Genomic DNA, 17,606 nt, shown 5'->3' with positions numbered 1-17,606 from the left:
CACTTACAATTTTGTGTGTAAAAATGTTGCACCCCCAGAAGCCTGCACACACATAAAACTATAAGCACAGGTTTATAGGCCTATTTTTTTAAAAAATTAGCCCACAAAATAAATACACAGTATATCAGGGTACCCATAAGTGCTAGGAAGCAGAGCCCACTGCTTCTTCCATGCAGGGTAAATTCTCACCCCACAAGAACAATGTAATAAACTTCCATTAGAGAATTTCCTTTACCCAGGCCTCCTCCTGTTAAGCCATTTTCATGTATGATGTATAATTCTTTCCTAATAAGGATCATGGGATATAATTATAGCTAACAAAGCACTTGTAAGAAAACATAACAGGAAGAAAAGCTGAAGTTTAAGAATCCTAAAACAGACTGTCTAAAAATGGGATTTTGAAGTGGTGGACTATCACATATGAATTACATTCTTCATATTCTTCTCCATCCTATCATTTTGTTAGCATTTTTTTTTACCATAACTGCACAGTGCGCATATGTCGTCATGGAGCTGTCTACAATGATACCCAAGTCCCTTTCGTGAGATGATACAGCTAATTTAGAACTCTAAGACACTTGAGTAGTTTATTTGTCCCCTCTAATATGCATTACTTTATTTTTATCAACAATAAACTCCATTTGCAATCATGTTGTCCATTCACCCTCTGAAGCTCCTCACAGCCTCCTATCGTCCTGACCAACCTAAATAACTTGGTGTCACCTGCAGATTTTATTACCTCACTCATACGCCTCTCCCCAGATCATTAATAAATTGCTACTAAACCACATGGGATGTAGTAAAGAATCTTGAGGCACCTGACCGTTAACTTTTTGCTTGATGAAAATTGTCCATTTTAAGCCTACACTTCATTTTCTATCTCTTAGCCAGTTTTTGATTAACGACAACACTTTGCCTCTCACCCATGGCTATTTAGCTTCATTAGTAGTCCCTTGTCCGGGACTTTGTCAAAGGCTTTTTGGAAGTCTAAATAAATCATGTCACGAGTTCTCCTTTATCCACTATTTTACTAACATGTCCAAAGAATTCTAAGAGACTAGCAAGGCACAATTTTCCTTTACAGAAACCATGCTGGTTAGACCCTATCATAACATGATCTCTCGTGTTTTGTCACTCTACTTTTAATTACTATTTCAACCAATTGGCAGGTATAGATGCAGGAATTATTAGTCCATAAATTCTCCAGATCATCTCTTTTTAAAATAAGGTACAACATTTACTATCCTCCGCTTACCAGAAAGGTGGTTAGGCAGGGTGTGTTTGGGGTATTTGAGGCTAGCAAGATTCTGATATGGTTTGTAATGTGTTTTTGCTGCTTGATGATAGTGCCAGGGGATGGCCTTTTGGTTTTGTAAAGATTATTACACTGTATTTTTAAATTATGGCAAAGGCATCTGGAAACTGGGATAGGCCTTCTTTTATGTGACTTTATTTAAATTACAGTAAATATATAAGACTACATTTGTTTGGAATGTAGGTTTGTGAAGAGTGACCCGAAGTGCTTACCCAGGACCAGATTTCAATAGAACTCTTTGTGGAGTAAGATACTAATCAGCATGAGTACAGATATTAGAATCTGGCCCTCAGAAGTCATGGTAGTAGTTGTTTTCTTAGTCCTTATTCAGGCAAAAGCATTTATCTATGATGGTTTTCACACCACACTCATTATCATAGCGTATGAGTTATAACTAAATAAAGATTCCAGGATTTGGTCCACTGTGGATTTGTCTTGATATCTGTGTGTTCTAGAAAAAGAATAAAATCTTCCTGAGGACAGTAAGATATATAACGCTTAGACACTGGTACCAAAAAGTATAAAAATCACAGAAAGAAATACTAAGTCTCTGTAATAGGATAGCAACACTGAAACACTTCACCCTCTTAGTGGGTATTGATCCTTTGGAGAAAGGGTTATGGGGATTCTCCAGTCAATAAAAGTCAAAAATCCTAAAATATCCATTTGTGCTCCAGTATCCTGCACTTTGACTAGGAACATACATAATGGTTATGTTAATTATAGAACTATTCATCAAAAAATTAATTATTGGTTTAATCAACTCAGCCAGTAGTGGATAAAAATCCTCCTAAAATAAAAATGAGCCAAAGAATAAAATTAAAGTATCAACTTTGAGAAAGAAACAAATTCTATTTGATGGGTGCCTGTGAAAATGTATGCAAATTTGTTATAAATGCAATAAGGGAATTTTACCAGATGGCGAAATTGGGCAGTTGATAATCATCATGTTCTCACACCCACTGAGTTGTTCTAAAACTACTTTTTATGAAACCAAATATAATTGGCTTGTGTTAGTAAACTGCTGAAACAAACCTTGATATTATGTAAGGACCATCTGAAATTCCTTTCATAGCTTATTTGAGGACATCATATGGGAATATGCAGAAGCTATGCAACTTGTACATTATTCTTGGTATTATTGAACCTTATTCAAAATTGTGCTTCTTTCTTCTATTAATTCATTTGCAATGGACAGTGAGGAATTCCTGCAGGTTCAGACTGCCACAAAATTCCCCTTAATTTTACTGTAGTACTTGGTCTATATAATTATTCACTTTTGAGCATCCAAAAATTAGACATCTTAAAAATATACTCTTAGTGATCTCATGTCATTAACAAATTAATGTTTTTGTTTGATCATAGTTAAAAGATGTTATAAGAATGTATTACTTTTAACATTGGCAAGGTGATCCATTTGTGTTATTCCTTAAGTATATTATTCTAATTCACTGTCCATGCCTCACCCTCTCTTCCATAATCTGGTATTTTAAACTACAAGTAAGGCCCCACTCCTGTAAAGAGAACTACCAAAGTGGAGACCCATTAGTTCCATCTGGGTTTAGGGATCCATCTGTGCCATATCAGGGCCTAAATGTACATTAAACCCACAAAGGACAGCAGCATTTTAAAGCCTCAGATTTTTGCTCTCAATTGCAATGAAAATTTATTTTTAAATTAACATGTTATTGCTTAATGTTGACATTCTTGAGGACTCCTTGCTGATTAGACAACACATTCAGTGCTTATTATTCCTCACTACATTTTTAAAAGCACAGAAATTGTCAATAACGTGTCAGAATAGTGACCAAAGGAATCTCTGAACCCTGAGGAGATGTGAAAATACAGATATTCTGTCACATCTTAGGACAGACAGTTATAATCATGGTGTACCAGAGGTAAAACTTTTTTCCCAGGGTGTCTTTTTCTTTCAGTCTGATTTATATCTATTTTTAAATTAACCCCCCGCCCCCAAATATCCATGTTTCTTAGGCAATTGCTTTTTAAAATCTGTAGATCTGTTTCAAGCAGCACAGGAATTGTAGGTAGGTAAGAGCATTTATATATTTCCATGATTTAGAAAACATCTAAAAAACAGAATATTGAAACCTTATGAAATAAAATTGTTTTGTAACATAATTTATAGTCATTGATGCTAATACAAACATTTCAAAATCAATTCTGTATTCAATTATTGGTCCTGCTGTCAAAAGATTTCATCTTAACAATGTAAAGTCTGCAGAGTGGCTGGTTAAAAAACAACAACACACACTGTGCATCCCTTAGGCATCATTTTTCACATACCTCAAGAAAAGAAGATTCTAGGAGCTATTTTAGAGCAAAATTGATTTCTGGCTCTTTTAATCCTGACAATCTGTGTTTTTAAATATTGAAGGGAAAAACCCACAAGCCTGCATTTTGGTGTCTCTTTGAGAGCTTGTGGTTAAATGTTCACTCTCTTGCACGTATGTCAAAGATCAGATCCAGGCATTCACATGGTTTAAATCTGCAAACTCCTACCCATGCACATAGGATGATTTGTATGAGTAAGCATGGTAAATGTAGGAAAAGTCATAATCAAACTGTTCTCCGTGGAACACTGGTGGTCCACAGAGCACCGGATGGTGGCCCTGAGCGCCTCCAAAAGTTGGCTGGTCACATACTGCTGTCTCCTCCTCCTTGTTTCCAAATGTTTTTACAGTTGCCCAGTCTCTTCATTGAAAGAAAGGTTGGCAGGACTATAAAAGCAGGTTGGCAGGATTATAAAAGCAGGTGAAACAAAGATAAAGAGCCAGCCTAGCTGCCTGTACTAGGAGGAGACAATGTTACATAAGAGATGGTAGGAAACAGGAGCAACCTCTGGGAAATAGAGCTGCTAACCACAAGCAAGAAAGGAACATCCCGGGAGCAGGGAGGAAGGGAAGGGAATACAGTTTGTCAAGGGGAGCAAGGGGAGAAGAGGACAAGGTGGTTGAGAAGTATGAGCTGAGAGAAAGCAACGAAGGGAAAGGAAGCCTGTGCAGAGGGAAAGGAAGAGCAGGCAATAGTGAAGTTTGTAGAGGAAAACAGTCAGAGAGGAAGGGACAGAACAGATCAGATGGAAGGTGGAGATGAAATGAAGAGCTAAGTTGACATGATTAACTTTCTTCACAAAGAGAGCTAAAAATACCAAAATACTTTCCTAGTGTTACTTTTCTATGTAAGCAGTTGCTATAGCTGCAAAAGAGTTGTAATGCTAATGTAAACGGAGGTTGTCTGTGATCAAGAATGGAAGGGGAGGAAAACTGTACAATTCTGAATAGGAGGAGGAGAACTATACAGTTGTATATGGGAGGGGACAGGCCCGTAAGTCACACTGTCAAATGCGGTCCATACTACGAAAAAAATTGAGATTAGATTTAGCTTAGATTTTGTTTTCTTTTTGAATTTGGTAAAAGCAGCTAAATCCTTAAGACTCAAGCAGACAGGAAACAATTCTGCTCTTGAATACTCCTAGAACCTTCTCCCCACCCTTGACAGGTTTAAAACAATGTCTGCTACAGTGTCCCTTCCGTGAAGTGCAATTTCACTATAACCTTGCACAAATTATTATAAACTTTATTTTTCATTAGTTTATAACTAATGATATGACATCACTTATTTCAATGGAATCACTCTTGATTTACAGTGGCGTAAGCACATTCAGAATCAAGCCCCTGTGGAAAGTGATCTGAATGTGAAACTAAGGCCTAGTCTACACTACAGTTAGATCGACATAAAGCAGCTTACGTTGACCTAATTATGTCAGTGTCTACACTACAGCCTTGTCCCACCAATGTAAACGCCCCTACTATATTGACTTAGGCTATGGCTACACTGGCGCTTTACAGCATTGCAACTTTTTCACACCCCAGAGCGAGAAAACACCCTCCTGAGCGCAGCAAGTTACAGCGCTGTAAAGTGCCAGTGTAAACAGTGCCCCAGCGCTGGGAGCCGTGCTCCCAGCGCTCTAAGCTAATCTCCTCAGGGAGGTGGAGTGTGGTCGCTGGCACGGGACCACACTCGCACTTCAAAGCACTGCTGCGGGAGCGCTCCTGCGGCAGCGCTTTGAAGTTTCAAATGTAGCCACGGCCATAGTAACTCCACTTTCATGACAGGCGTAGGGCTTATGCTGATGTAGTTAGGGCAAGGCAATGTGTGTGTAAACACTGTGTTACTTACATCCGCAGTTAGCTCTCTTGTCAGTTTCAGGGCTCCAGCAGAGCCGTGAAATTGACAAGAAATCTGGGCAGCTAGAGCCCAGCTGCCCTCTGCTCCCCTGGAGAGCTGGGCCCCCGGAACCAGCTCCTGGCTGGGAGCCAGGGCGAGACGCCTGGGTGGTTATACCCCGCTCCCAGCTGGGAGCCAGCGTGAGAAGCCCTGGCAGCTGGACCCTGCTCTTGTTAAGGAACAGGGAGGCAAGAAGCACTGGGTGGCTTCTTCCCTGCCTCCACTCCCACCAGGCTGGGAATGTTGGCTGTTTTGTCAATTTCATGGCTCTAGCATGAAATTGACAAGACTGCCTGGCTCCTAGTGGGAAGCAGGCGAGGGGGAAGGTTGGGACCCAAGACGCCCCAATGGCTGGATCCCATTCCCTGCGGGGAACAGGGAGGCAAGAAGCCCCAGGTGGTTTCCTCCACTCCTGGCAGGGAACAGGGAGCCAGGAAGCTTATGGGGCAGCTGGGCTCCCAGTAGGGAGCTGCTAGCGGAGCTGAGAGACCAGGTTCTCAGATCCCCCCACTGCCCCTCTTAGGGTGGTGGAAGCACTCCTTGTGAGGATGCACACCACTAAACCAAGGAGGGTAGTGTGGACTGCAGTGGCTGTTAATTGACCTAATATAGGTCGATTTAAGTTTTTAGTGTAGACACGCCCTAAGTCTTCGGCATGATACAGCGGACACATAGCTGAAATGTAAAACCCTTTTTTCAACCTAGCTTTCCCAAAATATTACTACCAACAAAATCCTATTAACTAAGGGATGAGGACGGGAGGGCAGGGGAGAGAGATTGAGAGGAGACCTTTATGTTCACACATATATGTAAATTGCTGGGATTCCACAGCAATGGGCATGGTATAATAGAAAGAAAGAATGCTGAACTGCAGGAACAAATCTGATTTAAAATTAAGTTTGTTAATCAATCAAAGTGAGTCCAAATCAAAGCTGAGAAGCTATGCAAGGGAGCTTACTACTGTTCTGCTTCCTATGTTGTATCTGTCCTATGGAAAAATAAAGGACTTCAGACTAATTCTGTCCATCTGGCATATATTATGAGCATTACATTCTCTAAATAAAGTGTTTACATAGTGCACAGGACTGCTCTCATCATTTACAGCAACACTTAAGTATATAGAGAAAGAGCTTCACCGTATAAATTACACAACAGATTTAAATGTGTAATAAGTTACTTTAAAAGACTTCCCAATTACCCAAGAGCATATTAGAGCCTTTGCAGTACATGAAAAACAAAGATGTGTATGCCAGAATACAAGGCACAGCCCAACAACAGTCTTCCAGCCGCATATGTTTCATAATCTCAAAAAACAACTTTTGCAAAAGGTGTTATGACATCAATAGACAAGAGATAGACTGCGGAGTTACAGATGACATGTTATAATAATAATCCTATGATTTTGTGTTTTTCATGCTTCTCATGTTCCAAGCACTTTCCAAAAACACTATATAATCAAGCTTCACAACCCAGTGAGGTAAGAAGTATTATCATCCCCATTTTCCAGATTTTTTAAAAAATGGAAGCAAAGAAATCAAGTGACTTGTTTAAGACCTTAAAGGAGTCAGCACTGGAAATAGTAAGCAGGATTCTTGATTCTCATGCTCAGATCACTAGACCACCACTCCCCATCCCCACCTGCTCCACACACACTATTTTTAACCAGCCACTCTCAACCTCATTAACTCCCCAAAACTACCCATCTGTAAAGATGATTATTGTTATTATTCTTTGAAGATAATTATTCCTTGCTATTTTTATTAGCAAAACAAAAGAAAATACCTTCTTGGGTGCCCAAAATCAAAGCAAGTTATACATGCACTGACTGTGTGTCTCAGCACATATCTGCAGATTTTATCTGGTGTGTTTATTATAAGCTTGGTTTTGGCTGCTTTATAAATATGCTGCTGCTGTACTAATCAGACAAAAGAAAAAAACAACAACAACAAACAGACTCCTGAGAAAAACTTCTAAATAACTGTCCAGATGTGACAAGGTAGACAGTACCCCTTTATTGCTGACTACTGGACTTTGTTTCTGGAGTAGAATCCCATTTATACAAAGCTTCTTCTTATAAGATGTACATTCCTAGATTCTTCATAGCACCTTTACAGGGTTACTGCTGCTATTGTAATGAAGACTATTTCAGTATTTCAACTTTCAGCTAACTAGATCTGGAAGTTGAACTCAAAATGCCCTATTGAAGTTTACCATGTTAAGCACTGAGGGCAATATGTTCCTCTCCTGTGGAGAAACAAGGAAATATGTGAGGCATCAGAAGCACTGAAACTGTGCTACATCACATCCCACTGTTTCAGCATGCCAGGGTGCTTGTCAGAAGGGGAAGTGACATGAATCAAAATTCATGCATAGGCTATAGGTCAGTAGGGAAACACACTAGAAACCACACAGATCACAAGCTTAACATGGCCTTCTTACAGCGCCATGATCCACTCATAGCCCAGCACTGTCAGCATCCCTTTTCCTCAGGTCCTTCTGTCATTGATTCCACTTACGGTAGGGTTCTCAGGATGCTTTGAACAAAATAATGCTATGCTTCCTTTGCACATAATATCTGAAGTTTGGGCTGTAAATGCACACGAGCTAATAGTCACCAATATGATTTTCCCTACCAATCCAGACCCTTTCCACATGTCTGCAAAACTTGTGATGTGTGTATTTCTGCTTTCATTAAGTTGGAGTGATGTGTCATAGTGCAGAGGTACTTTCTGTCCAGGGTATTTTTCCTGTTTCTATAGCATTTTTCACCACACAAGCCATAGAAGCATCTGAACCTAGCTAGCAGTGTTTTCAGTGCATCCCATTCTTCCTGCTTCCCTGGAAAGAAATCACATCTGCAAGAAGATTCACATTCACACAAGCACCCCAAAACAAAAAACAAAAACCACTGACCTCTCACTAGTGGATTTGCAGTACATTTATCTATACTCTTCCGTAAAGAGTATATGGCCCCCTCCTGGTGTCTTTGATACTGTAGTAAGAAGAGAACCTACTAAAAGACGGGGGGGAAAGATTAACTTCAATGGACCTATGACAATTTATGCCAGCTAAGGATCTGCCTCATGGTGTGCATTGGATCAGGAAATTATGGACATTTTCCTTTATATTCTTATGAAAGCACAGTGAGCAGCTAGTCATAAAATGACAGCACGATGATAGTGGCTGACTGGGAGAAAAGCAGAACAGAAATGCCCACTTTTATTTTTTAAATCGAACATACAGTTAAGGAATCCTTAGTTGTGTTTGGTCAGAAAACATAAGTTTTATGTAACAAGTTAAGCCCTTGTAATCAGCACGTCTTCCAGCTGAAAGGCTATTATAAAGTGTTCTTATTTATTTCGTGTTCCTCTTCTCCTCCCTTTGCTCTTGTTTTACAACAGGAACTCCCAACTACTGAATTCATTCTCCACATTCTCACAAATTACAACAGGTAATGTTACTGTGCTAGCTCTCCTAAATCTGCTGTTTAATTCCTGAATATTTGGAGTATGTTACTATGTAACATGTTAGTTGTTTTATGGCGTTTCTTCATGTAGAAGAAGTGAGCAGAAATCCATATAAGTATGGGACATAATTGTCCTCATCATAAACATTTATAGAAAATAATTGTGTACTCTTAGTTATAGTCACTGAAGATCTAGCAAAAAAAGCGAACATCTATCTTAATTATATCAAATATACATACTTAGTTTGCAATGAATACATTTCCTGGATGAGGTTACTTTATTTTGTCCTGTTACTTTATCCATGGCACATCCACACAAACCTGGATGTACTTCCATGCTCAAAGCCTGATTTTGGCACCCTTCCTTACATTGGGTGGAACTTTACTATTGAAGTAGTCTGATTGACTTCAATAGAATTACCACTCAACAGGAATAAGGGAGTAGAATCAGACCAAGAGAGAATAAAAGTTTAGGATATAATCCTAAAAAGTGCTGAGCATCCATAATTCCTATTAACTTCAGTGGGTACTCAGCAATGGGTAATCAGACTATTATAGTATTTAGGGAAGCTCAAACAGAGAAAAATTTCAGTGAAACTTTTTCAGGGGTATCAGTCTCATTTTCATACATGGAGAATTACTCATGTATACACAGTGATTGGAAAAGAACCCTCAAATAGATGGTACAAATCCAATATACAATGGTATGTATGTTGCATTTGGGTTTTCACAGTTACTGTACATTCAAAAACTAAAGAGGATATTGAATGTGTAGAGAAATATGGAGGTGATTCAGTTTAAGATTAATGGGAACTATACACATGTAAATCTATCATGCATCTATCTTACATGGTTCTCATCACTATTATCTGAGCACTTAAGGGAGAGTAAGATCCTAAGTAAGAGAATGGCTCATTTTTAATCATTATAATGACTGAATATATATTCATGGATGATTTTACATGAAATATTAATTTGGACCCAAATAGTCACCTTCTTCCTGCCTTCTCAAAAGTAAAACAAAATGGAACAAAAAAGAGAGCTGACACATTTAGCACATTCCAGCTGTCTTTCAGCCACAACTCCTTTTCTTTCCTACCTATGATACTTATTTAAAACTCACACATGCATAATTTTATAAAATGAAACAAAAAGTACAAAAAAACCTACAAGCATTTCACTTCACTGAGTGTATACAAAAACATTTCTTACGAAAGAAAAAATTAATGAAATCTCACTTAAAACCTGTCCCAGAAAACATCAAAAGAATTCAAATCAATTGTGGTCAAAAAACTTGTCTTTTTTATACAAAGTTTCTTGCATGTTTTTAATGGGAGTAAATTAAGATTTGTTTGTAGCTGATTCTGCTGTTTTTGAACTTGTACATTCCTCAGCTCTAAGCAAAGAATATTAGCAATTCACACCTCAGAAAGGAATAGTTTTGTGATTAGAAAAACACAGTGTCTGCATATTTGGCATATGTATTCACCGCATTCTCCTCAAATTCAGCAAACTCACATACACACAGAGAATACAACCTTTGGCTGAACTAGGTTTCAGGATATAGAATAACTAATTAATGCAAAGGAGATAGCTACAAAACCAAAACACTTATTTTACACCAAGGCTGATGTGAATCAACCACCATGACTTTAGAATAGGTGTCCACAACAAATTTTGCAAGTAACAAGGTACACTCTTTCATTTAAGTAACTTGTGAGTTTGCTCCTGGTCCCAATGAAGTCAATGAGAGTTTTGCAATTAACTTTAATGGAAGTAGGATTGGACCCGATATTATTTTACTCACTTACAGAACCTTACCTATAAACCTAAAACCAATGTCACCCAGTCAGCAAGTACTATAGAAAACCAGGTCTTCCCTTTGCAAGGGGAAATGACAGAAGTCTAATTGGGAATAAAGAAAGGAGGTTATTTCTCGAGACAAATCAGTACACAGAAGACAGACAGCCCAGATTTCTATTTGGCTGTGGCTACCAACTTGATTACATTGAACCACAACAAATACTAGCCAACGATATAGTGAATACAACCAACGAATGTGGTTTAAATGTAGCAATCCCCCGACCCCCTCCCATTCATTCTCCTCTCCGGCTCTGTCTGTGTAAGCATTGGCATAAATACACATAGGAAAACCAGTCTGAAGAGACCATCCAATGGACCATCAAAGTCAATCCACAAAAAGAGCTGCTCCTTAACTAAGAACCCGGCACAATTGTGATGGAAAGCCGGGAGACACTTTCAACTGGTAGCCGAGGATGGGGAAAGAGAGGCCGCCCATTGGAGGTGGCTCTTTAGTGCAAGACCGAGACACTCACACGGGAAACGTATTGCTTCTAGTAATCGCTCAACGTGAGTGCTAGCCGTTAACAATGGAAGAGACAGACAATGGGTCAAGAAACAGGTTGAAAGAAAAGAGAGACAGCCAGACAGGCTGCTGAAAGGAGGAGGGGGCCACAGGAACTCTCCTCACGTGGTGGCAGCCTACAGCATGTGCGAGCAGCAGCCTGACGGGGGGGGGGGGGGGGGGCGGTTGCTGCTGTTACCCCTGGCGCTCAAGCAGAAGCCAACAAACCTACAGCGCGGTATGTGGGGCCTGATCCTGCCTTTCTGGACGGCCAACATTCCTCCTGACTTCAAAGGGTAGCTTTGATTGTGCAAGGAAGGCAGGGCGAGGCGCACGTTAGAGCTAATCTCACTGGAATCGTCCACTTTCAATATTTAAAGTGGCCTTGAAACTTACAAGTTCTTCTCAGCTGTTCCCAAATCAAGTGGCTGCCGATGGGAAGCAGCAACAATATTGCGCTGTAAATAGAAGGGGGGGGGGGATGCTGAAGGGGTTATACTTAGCGATCAGCCCCATGGACCAGTTATTCTGATAGCGCTATAACAAGGAATGAGGTTGTGTCCAGTAGCCTCTCTACAGGTTTCCTTTCTATCCAACCCAAGACTGCAGTGACTGGAAACGTCTCCCGGAGAGCCCAATTCTGGGATTTATTCGAGGCTTTCTAATAAATCGTGGCAAGGGGGGGGAAAAGAAGCATCTGCTGAAAAGTGCACTCAAAGCACTTTGTCGTCCAAGCACAGTTGTAAAGTGCAAGCAAAGTGGAAACTCTAAGCCCTGAGAAAGCAGGTCTATAGAAATCCCACCGAGTGACACAGCAAAGCACTTGAGCCCAACTCCACTTGCTGCTGCCGCTCAGACTTCCCCTTGGCCTCGACTCCCAAAGAGGAGGAAGCAGGTGAGCTCCCAGCTTATACACACATCGGAAAGAAAAAGAGACAAAGTCACCACCTGGGAGAGGGAGTGGGGGGTAACAGTTTTAGCCTTGGAAGTCACTTACCGGCTTTACAAGGATCCTTATAATCTATCGCCTCAGCTTTATCCTCTTCATTGAAATCGTAAGTGTAGTCATAATCAAGGCCAGAGCAGGAGGAGAGCTTCCCCCAGGCAGTCAACCCAGCCAGCCACAACGCCACCCTCCAGCAAAGCATTTTCATCTTCTACCACAGAGGTGGGCAAGGGGGCAGAGAGGAATTAGGACGGAGCTGCTGTCCACGCTGGACCGATACAGGAAGGCAAGGGGTGGAGGGAAAAATTCTCTTCTCCACCTAAAGGCTCCGCTGAGATGCTGTGGTCTCTAGGTGTCCCCAGTCATATGGGCATACCATAGAGAAGGAGAATGTTGCTTCCCCTTCTCCACCCCCTCCCCTTGCAGGGGAGAAGTTGCCGGGTGGGTGGGCGCAGGGGGGGGGGGTGTATTCTGACTAGGGATCTCGCCTGTCAGGGCGTCTTCTCGCCTCTGTCAGCCCCCAGCCAAACTTTCCACCGCTGCTGCCAGGGCTCCGGGGCCAGGGTAAGTAGGATCCTTTCCGCCGGCTGCCTCCTCCCGAGCGCTCCGCTGATCCCGTTGCTGCTGCAGCTGGTGCGGGAAGATGAATCCGGTGTGCACATCGGCAAACTGCCACCAAGAGAAAGAGAAGAGGGGTGCTAACAATAATTTCCACAACAGTGATGGGTAGCAGCAGCAGTGAAGGGAACAGCGAGAGAAAGAGAGAAAAAGTGCAAGGGCTTCCCCCCCCCCCCCTTTACTCTGTGTCTCTGGGCCCCCCCCCCCCCCCCCAGCTTATAAAAACCTTACAGGCAACTAACAATCGTCAGCATCCTGCTTACTTATTCATACAATCAGGGTCAGGATCCGGGCTGCTTCTGATCTGCTCTCTTGATAGTCTTATGAAAACACATACGCGCTCACTGTATGCCTCTCTTTCCATATAGCTTTCTCTATAGATAAGAAACGCATGGTATTTTTTTTAAGAGGAGGGAAATCTTGCGGGAATCAGATAAAACACCACACGGGTCAACTCTCAGCAGCGAAGGAGACTCAGGGAATCCGTGAGGATGAGAAATCACTGCAATCTGTCCCCCCGTCTCTAAAGAAGTGCCTGTGTGTTTCTCCCTCTGCTGCGGCCGTGCAGCGTTCGCCCCATGAGCAGGGGTGGGGGGAGTTTAAGCGTCCATAGTTTGTTTAAATACGGGCAGGAGATATAAAAGGTCCATTGATCTCCAAAGTTCAGCCAAGGAGCTGAGGAAGCAGTTCCAAAATGAAAGTAAAAAAATTAAAAATTAAAAGGCAAATGCAACGTAAAATTACAGATTGCAACAGGCAACGCTGAGCTCTTGCAGTCCGGCTTTGCTTTTTTCACGTGGGTCTGAAGGAGAGTTGTAAAGGTTTATTTTCAAAAGTTCCCGTAGAAGCAGCAGACGTAGCAGCGCCAGCTCGCTCTCTTCCTCCCTTGCCTTCAATATGTGACTGTATAATTCAGCCTGAGCATTCAGTCACTAGCAGTCGGTGAGATGAGTTGTTGGTGGGTTGTTGTTGTTTTTAAAGCCAGAGAGAACGGATCAACACCAAAGCCTCCTTTCAGCCGATCAACCTGGAGAAAGAAAACGTGCTGCTGGAATAAAAATAAAGCGATAAAAATACCATGTGTTCATTTAACTCCCTGTCTGAGACAGAGTGATTCCGATCCTGCAGTCACGCCTCAAACTGTAAACTAAGGTGAGATTTTTCCCTAACAAACTCCTCCTTCTTTTACAAATTTCCATGGAAAGGAGGGTGGAGGAGAGGAGAGGAGGGGTAGGTAGCTGGGAGTTTCTGCTGTTCAAATCTCGTTATGGTGTCATATTTAACACTGACTTTTAAAAGGACTGTGAAAATGCTGTCTTTATTTTACATCAGAGCCTTCAAAATCTGGTATGCCCTAACAACTTCCCCAGGCAAGAGATAGTCCCTTCTTCCTTAGCACGTGAACAGGATACATGCATCTGCTCCTGTGCAGTGCAGACAGGGACACAGTCATTATAAATAAAATCAGATTGGACTGAACATTTATAAGCACTTGTTTCATTTTCTTAAACTTCAGTACTATAGCAATTGCTGTTTCTCAAGGCTTAATGTTTGGGAAGTTAGATGTGTGATCTACCTTCAAGCTGTGGCTGCTGCTGATTAGAGCTGTCTGAGAGGAAGGTATGCAGTGTTATTGTAGCCCTGCTGGTCCCAGGATATTAGGGAGACAAGGTGGGTGAGGTAATAGCTTTTATTGATCCAGCTTTCAGTTGGTGAGAAAGACCAGCTTTCAAACTTTATACAGAGCTCTTCTTCAGGTAGTGGAAGTTTGGGGAAGAGGAGCAGGAGACACAAATGTGAAACTGGGGGTTGTGATTCTGACAGCCAAAACTGGATTAATTAAAATAGCCTCTTATCTTCACTGCAGTTATTAATGTATTTTCTGTGACTACATAATCCTGGCTACTAAAAAAGAAAAGAATAGTCACATCTATCTGTCCGCTATCTAGTTTATGTCAATCTATTTTATCTGAGCCCATCAGTGTGAGATTCATTTACTCCTCAAAAATGAATGGTGGGTGTTACTCTGGTGCAGTGCTATAGATAGATACCCTGCCCCCCAGTTAATGCAATTAAAACTGGGAAGGAGTTCCAAGTGGTAGCTTGCTGCCTCATACCACATTCAGTGTCAAACATCAATTAACGTCAACATTTTCAGAAGCATTGATTAATTTTGTATACCTCAATTTCAGGGGACCCAACTTAAGAAGTTGTGTGCCTTATTTTCAGAGGCGAGGAGGACCAACAGCTCCTCTGACTTCATCTGGTCTCAAATCGGTCAACCTAAAGTTGAGACCTCAACATGCGCAAACACTGCTAAAAAATTTGTCTGTAATGTTTCTTAAAAGGCAATTTACTAGTAGTTCAGTTTACTGTGGGTTACAGAAGCCTGTGAAGAGCATGTTACATCAGCTCACAAACAAGCCTGAAAAACTTAGCAGCTATTTTTCTCCTTTCAGCATAGTTTCCATGACCAGCAATCCTAACAGTTCTGAATACAGGCACATCAACTCACAAAGAGGAATCAGAGAACATTTCTATCAAAACCATCAAAGAAATGCTAAAATATAATGACTTGTCTTTATCCCTATGATATTTTGGACTGGTGGGCTGCATCTATTAACAAATACAGCATTCTACAGAGGGGGCTTGTGTGCCTTGATCAGAACAAAAACCTAACTTCTACTATTTTATATTATACTATGTGATATTTGTTCTAAAATGTTATGAGTCACTTTTTTAGTTCACAAATTGGACATCAGTAATCTTGTCCCTAAGAGAAACAGATTTCGTTTATTGTCCTGATAATCAAACCTAGTTCTGTACACAAATATAAATAGATATACCTACCTTTGAAACATTAATTTTCTTTGTAGTTGCTGTGGATCCCAAACACAAAACAGAACTTGTCTTAAACCTATAAAACACTCTACAGACACACACATGTATCAGTAGAGTGTTAGTAATTGTGGTATTTGCCCATTCATTTGTAGCCACGGAAAAACAGTGTACAGTATGTGATCCCAAATGTGCCAATCTCCTCAGTGAGATGATTATTAGACTGTCTCTCTCTCTCTTGCCAGTGGGAGATTAACTCTCTCAGCAAGGTACGCACTGACGTCACCCTTAGCCTCCAGCCGACAATCTGCCCCTGACCTCAGCATCACCAGAAACATCAGAAAAGCACCAGCCGCTCACAGGCTTGAGGACAGCTTGCCTTGTAGAATTCTGACCAAGATAAGAAAGAGACCCAGACATACACCTGTGCCAAAGACATAGAAATAGATCCTCTGCACCTGTCACAGTAGATGGGGATAAAATGTAAATGTATGATGTGTGAAGAGCTAGTAAATGTGATTTACAGGTTCAGGACAAGATCTGCTTTGTGTTTGTTATCCATAACAACTACAGATTAAGTTAATGATTCAGATTTAAATGTAAAGCTCTTGCCATTTATAAGATACGCATCACTTAGATATCACAGTGATGCGTATTCTAGAAAAATGTAAGATGGAGAAATAATAAATGTATACTACTACTTGCATCAATCACTTTAGAAAATCCTTCCTCATATTAATAGAAATTATTTTCTCGGTTTACTTAAATAATTTGGTTATCACTTCATCATTTCCTAATAAAAATTTTCACAAGTGTAATCTTCTCCATATTCAATATAGCTTGTTTCTGGCTGCACAATTTAAAAAACACCACTTTAAATAGAATGGGGAAAATATCACACTTACGTCTCTACCACTCCAAAATGCTCACAGTTCTGACAATCCATGTGACAACACAATCAATCAATCAAAATACATCCTACAGCCGTTTCCAAAGAAACCAACACATAGCCAAAGAGACAGATCGCATAAGCTGGAAGGAAACCAACCAAAGGAACACAACAGCAGTGGCAACAACAAAAACCCCAACCTGAAGCATTTCCTCTTTTCTCCAAAATGTTCAATATGTTATAAATCAAAAATACTGAAAATGCTATAGTATAAATGATATACAAAACATAATTCACTGGAGCTGGGCTATAGAGCCTCTCTTCCACCATAAAAAGTATTAACAAAAAACCCCAAAAGAAACTATCAAAAACAAAAGAAACTCACCAATCATGGAACTGAAATGATAACCTTGAAATGTCGCTGCTCAATCATTTTTGTTACATACACCACTCCTCCTTTGTCTGTGTGTCTGCTGCTTAGGCCTCAATTCTGCCCTGAGCTCTGAGAGTATGTTTATACTTATACTGCAGCTGGGCACACATTTCTCAGTGAGGACACGCACACTACCTCTGCTCAAGCTAAGGGTAGCACAAGCAGTGGCTCGGCCCAGTTGCCCAAGTACGTATCTGGGGGGGTGGAGGGGGTGATAGGGGTCGTACTCAGAGAGGTGCTCACACTACAACTGAAATGCTCACGCAACACTGCTATTTTTAGCGTGCTAACTCAAGCAGAGCTAGCATGTGTCTCTGTACCCGAACTGGGTGTGTGCACCTCTGCACTTCATGCAGAGCACAATACAGTCCTCTCTCCCTTAAAATCCTGAAATCCCAGCCCTTATCTGGAAAGTGCCTAACACACTTTTGAAGAAATATGAATAATAAATTATATTTAATGAGTTTCAATTTCTCTCTTCGTTGATG

The 17,606-nt window shown here is 40.9% G+C and overlaps 1 protein-coding gene across 1 annotated transcript in view; it reads right to left on the bottom strand.

The window, feature by feature from the left end:
• Nucleotides 1-14,093, bottom strand: part of TLL1 (tolloid like 1) — a 199,835-nt gene extending 185,742 nt beyond the window's left edge. Inside the window, exons 1-2 of the mRNA XM_034772660.1 lie at nt 13,222-14,093; nt 12,392-13,009 (exon numbers count right to left, since the gene is read on the bottom strand). Coding sequence (XP_034628551.1) covers nt 12,392-12,548 — 157 coding nt within the window. The 5' untranslated portion in view covers nt 12,549-13,009; nt 13,222-14,093. The remainder of the gene's footprint in view (nt 1-12,391; nt 13,010-13,221) is intronic.
• Between the last annotated feature and the right edge of the window lie 3,513 nt (nt 14,094-17,606).

This window comes from Trachemys scripta, chromosome 5 (assembly GCF_013100865.1).
Source record: "Trachemys scripta elegans isolate TJP31775 chromosome 5, CAS_Tse_1.0, whole genome shotgun sequence".
NCBI lineage: Eukaryota > Metazoa > Chordata > Testudines > Emydidae > Trachemys > Trachemys scripta.
This window is presented reverse-complemented; position numbering and strand designations above follow the sequence as displayed.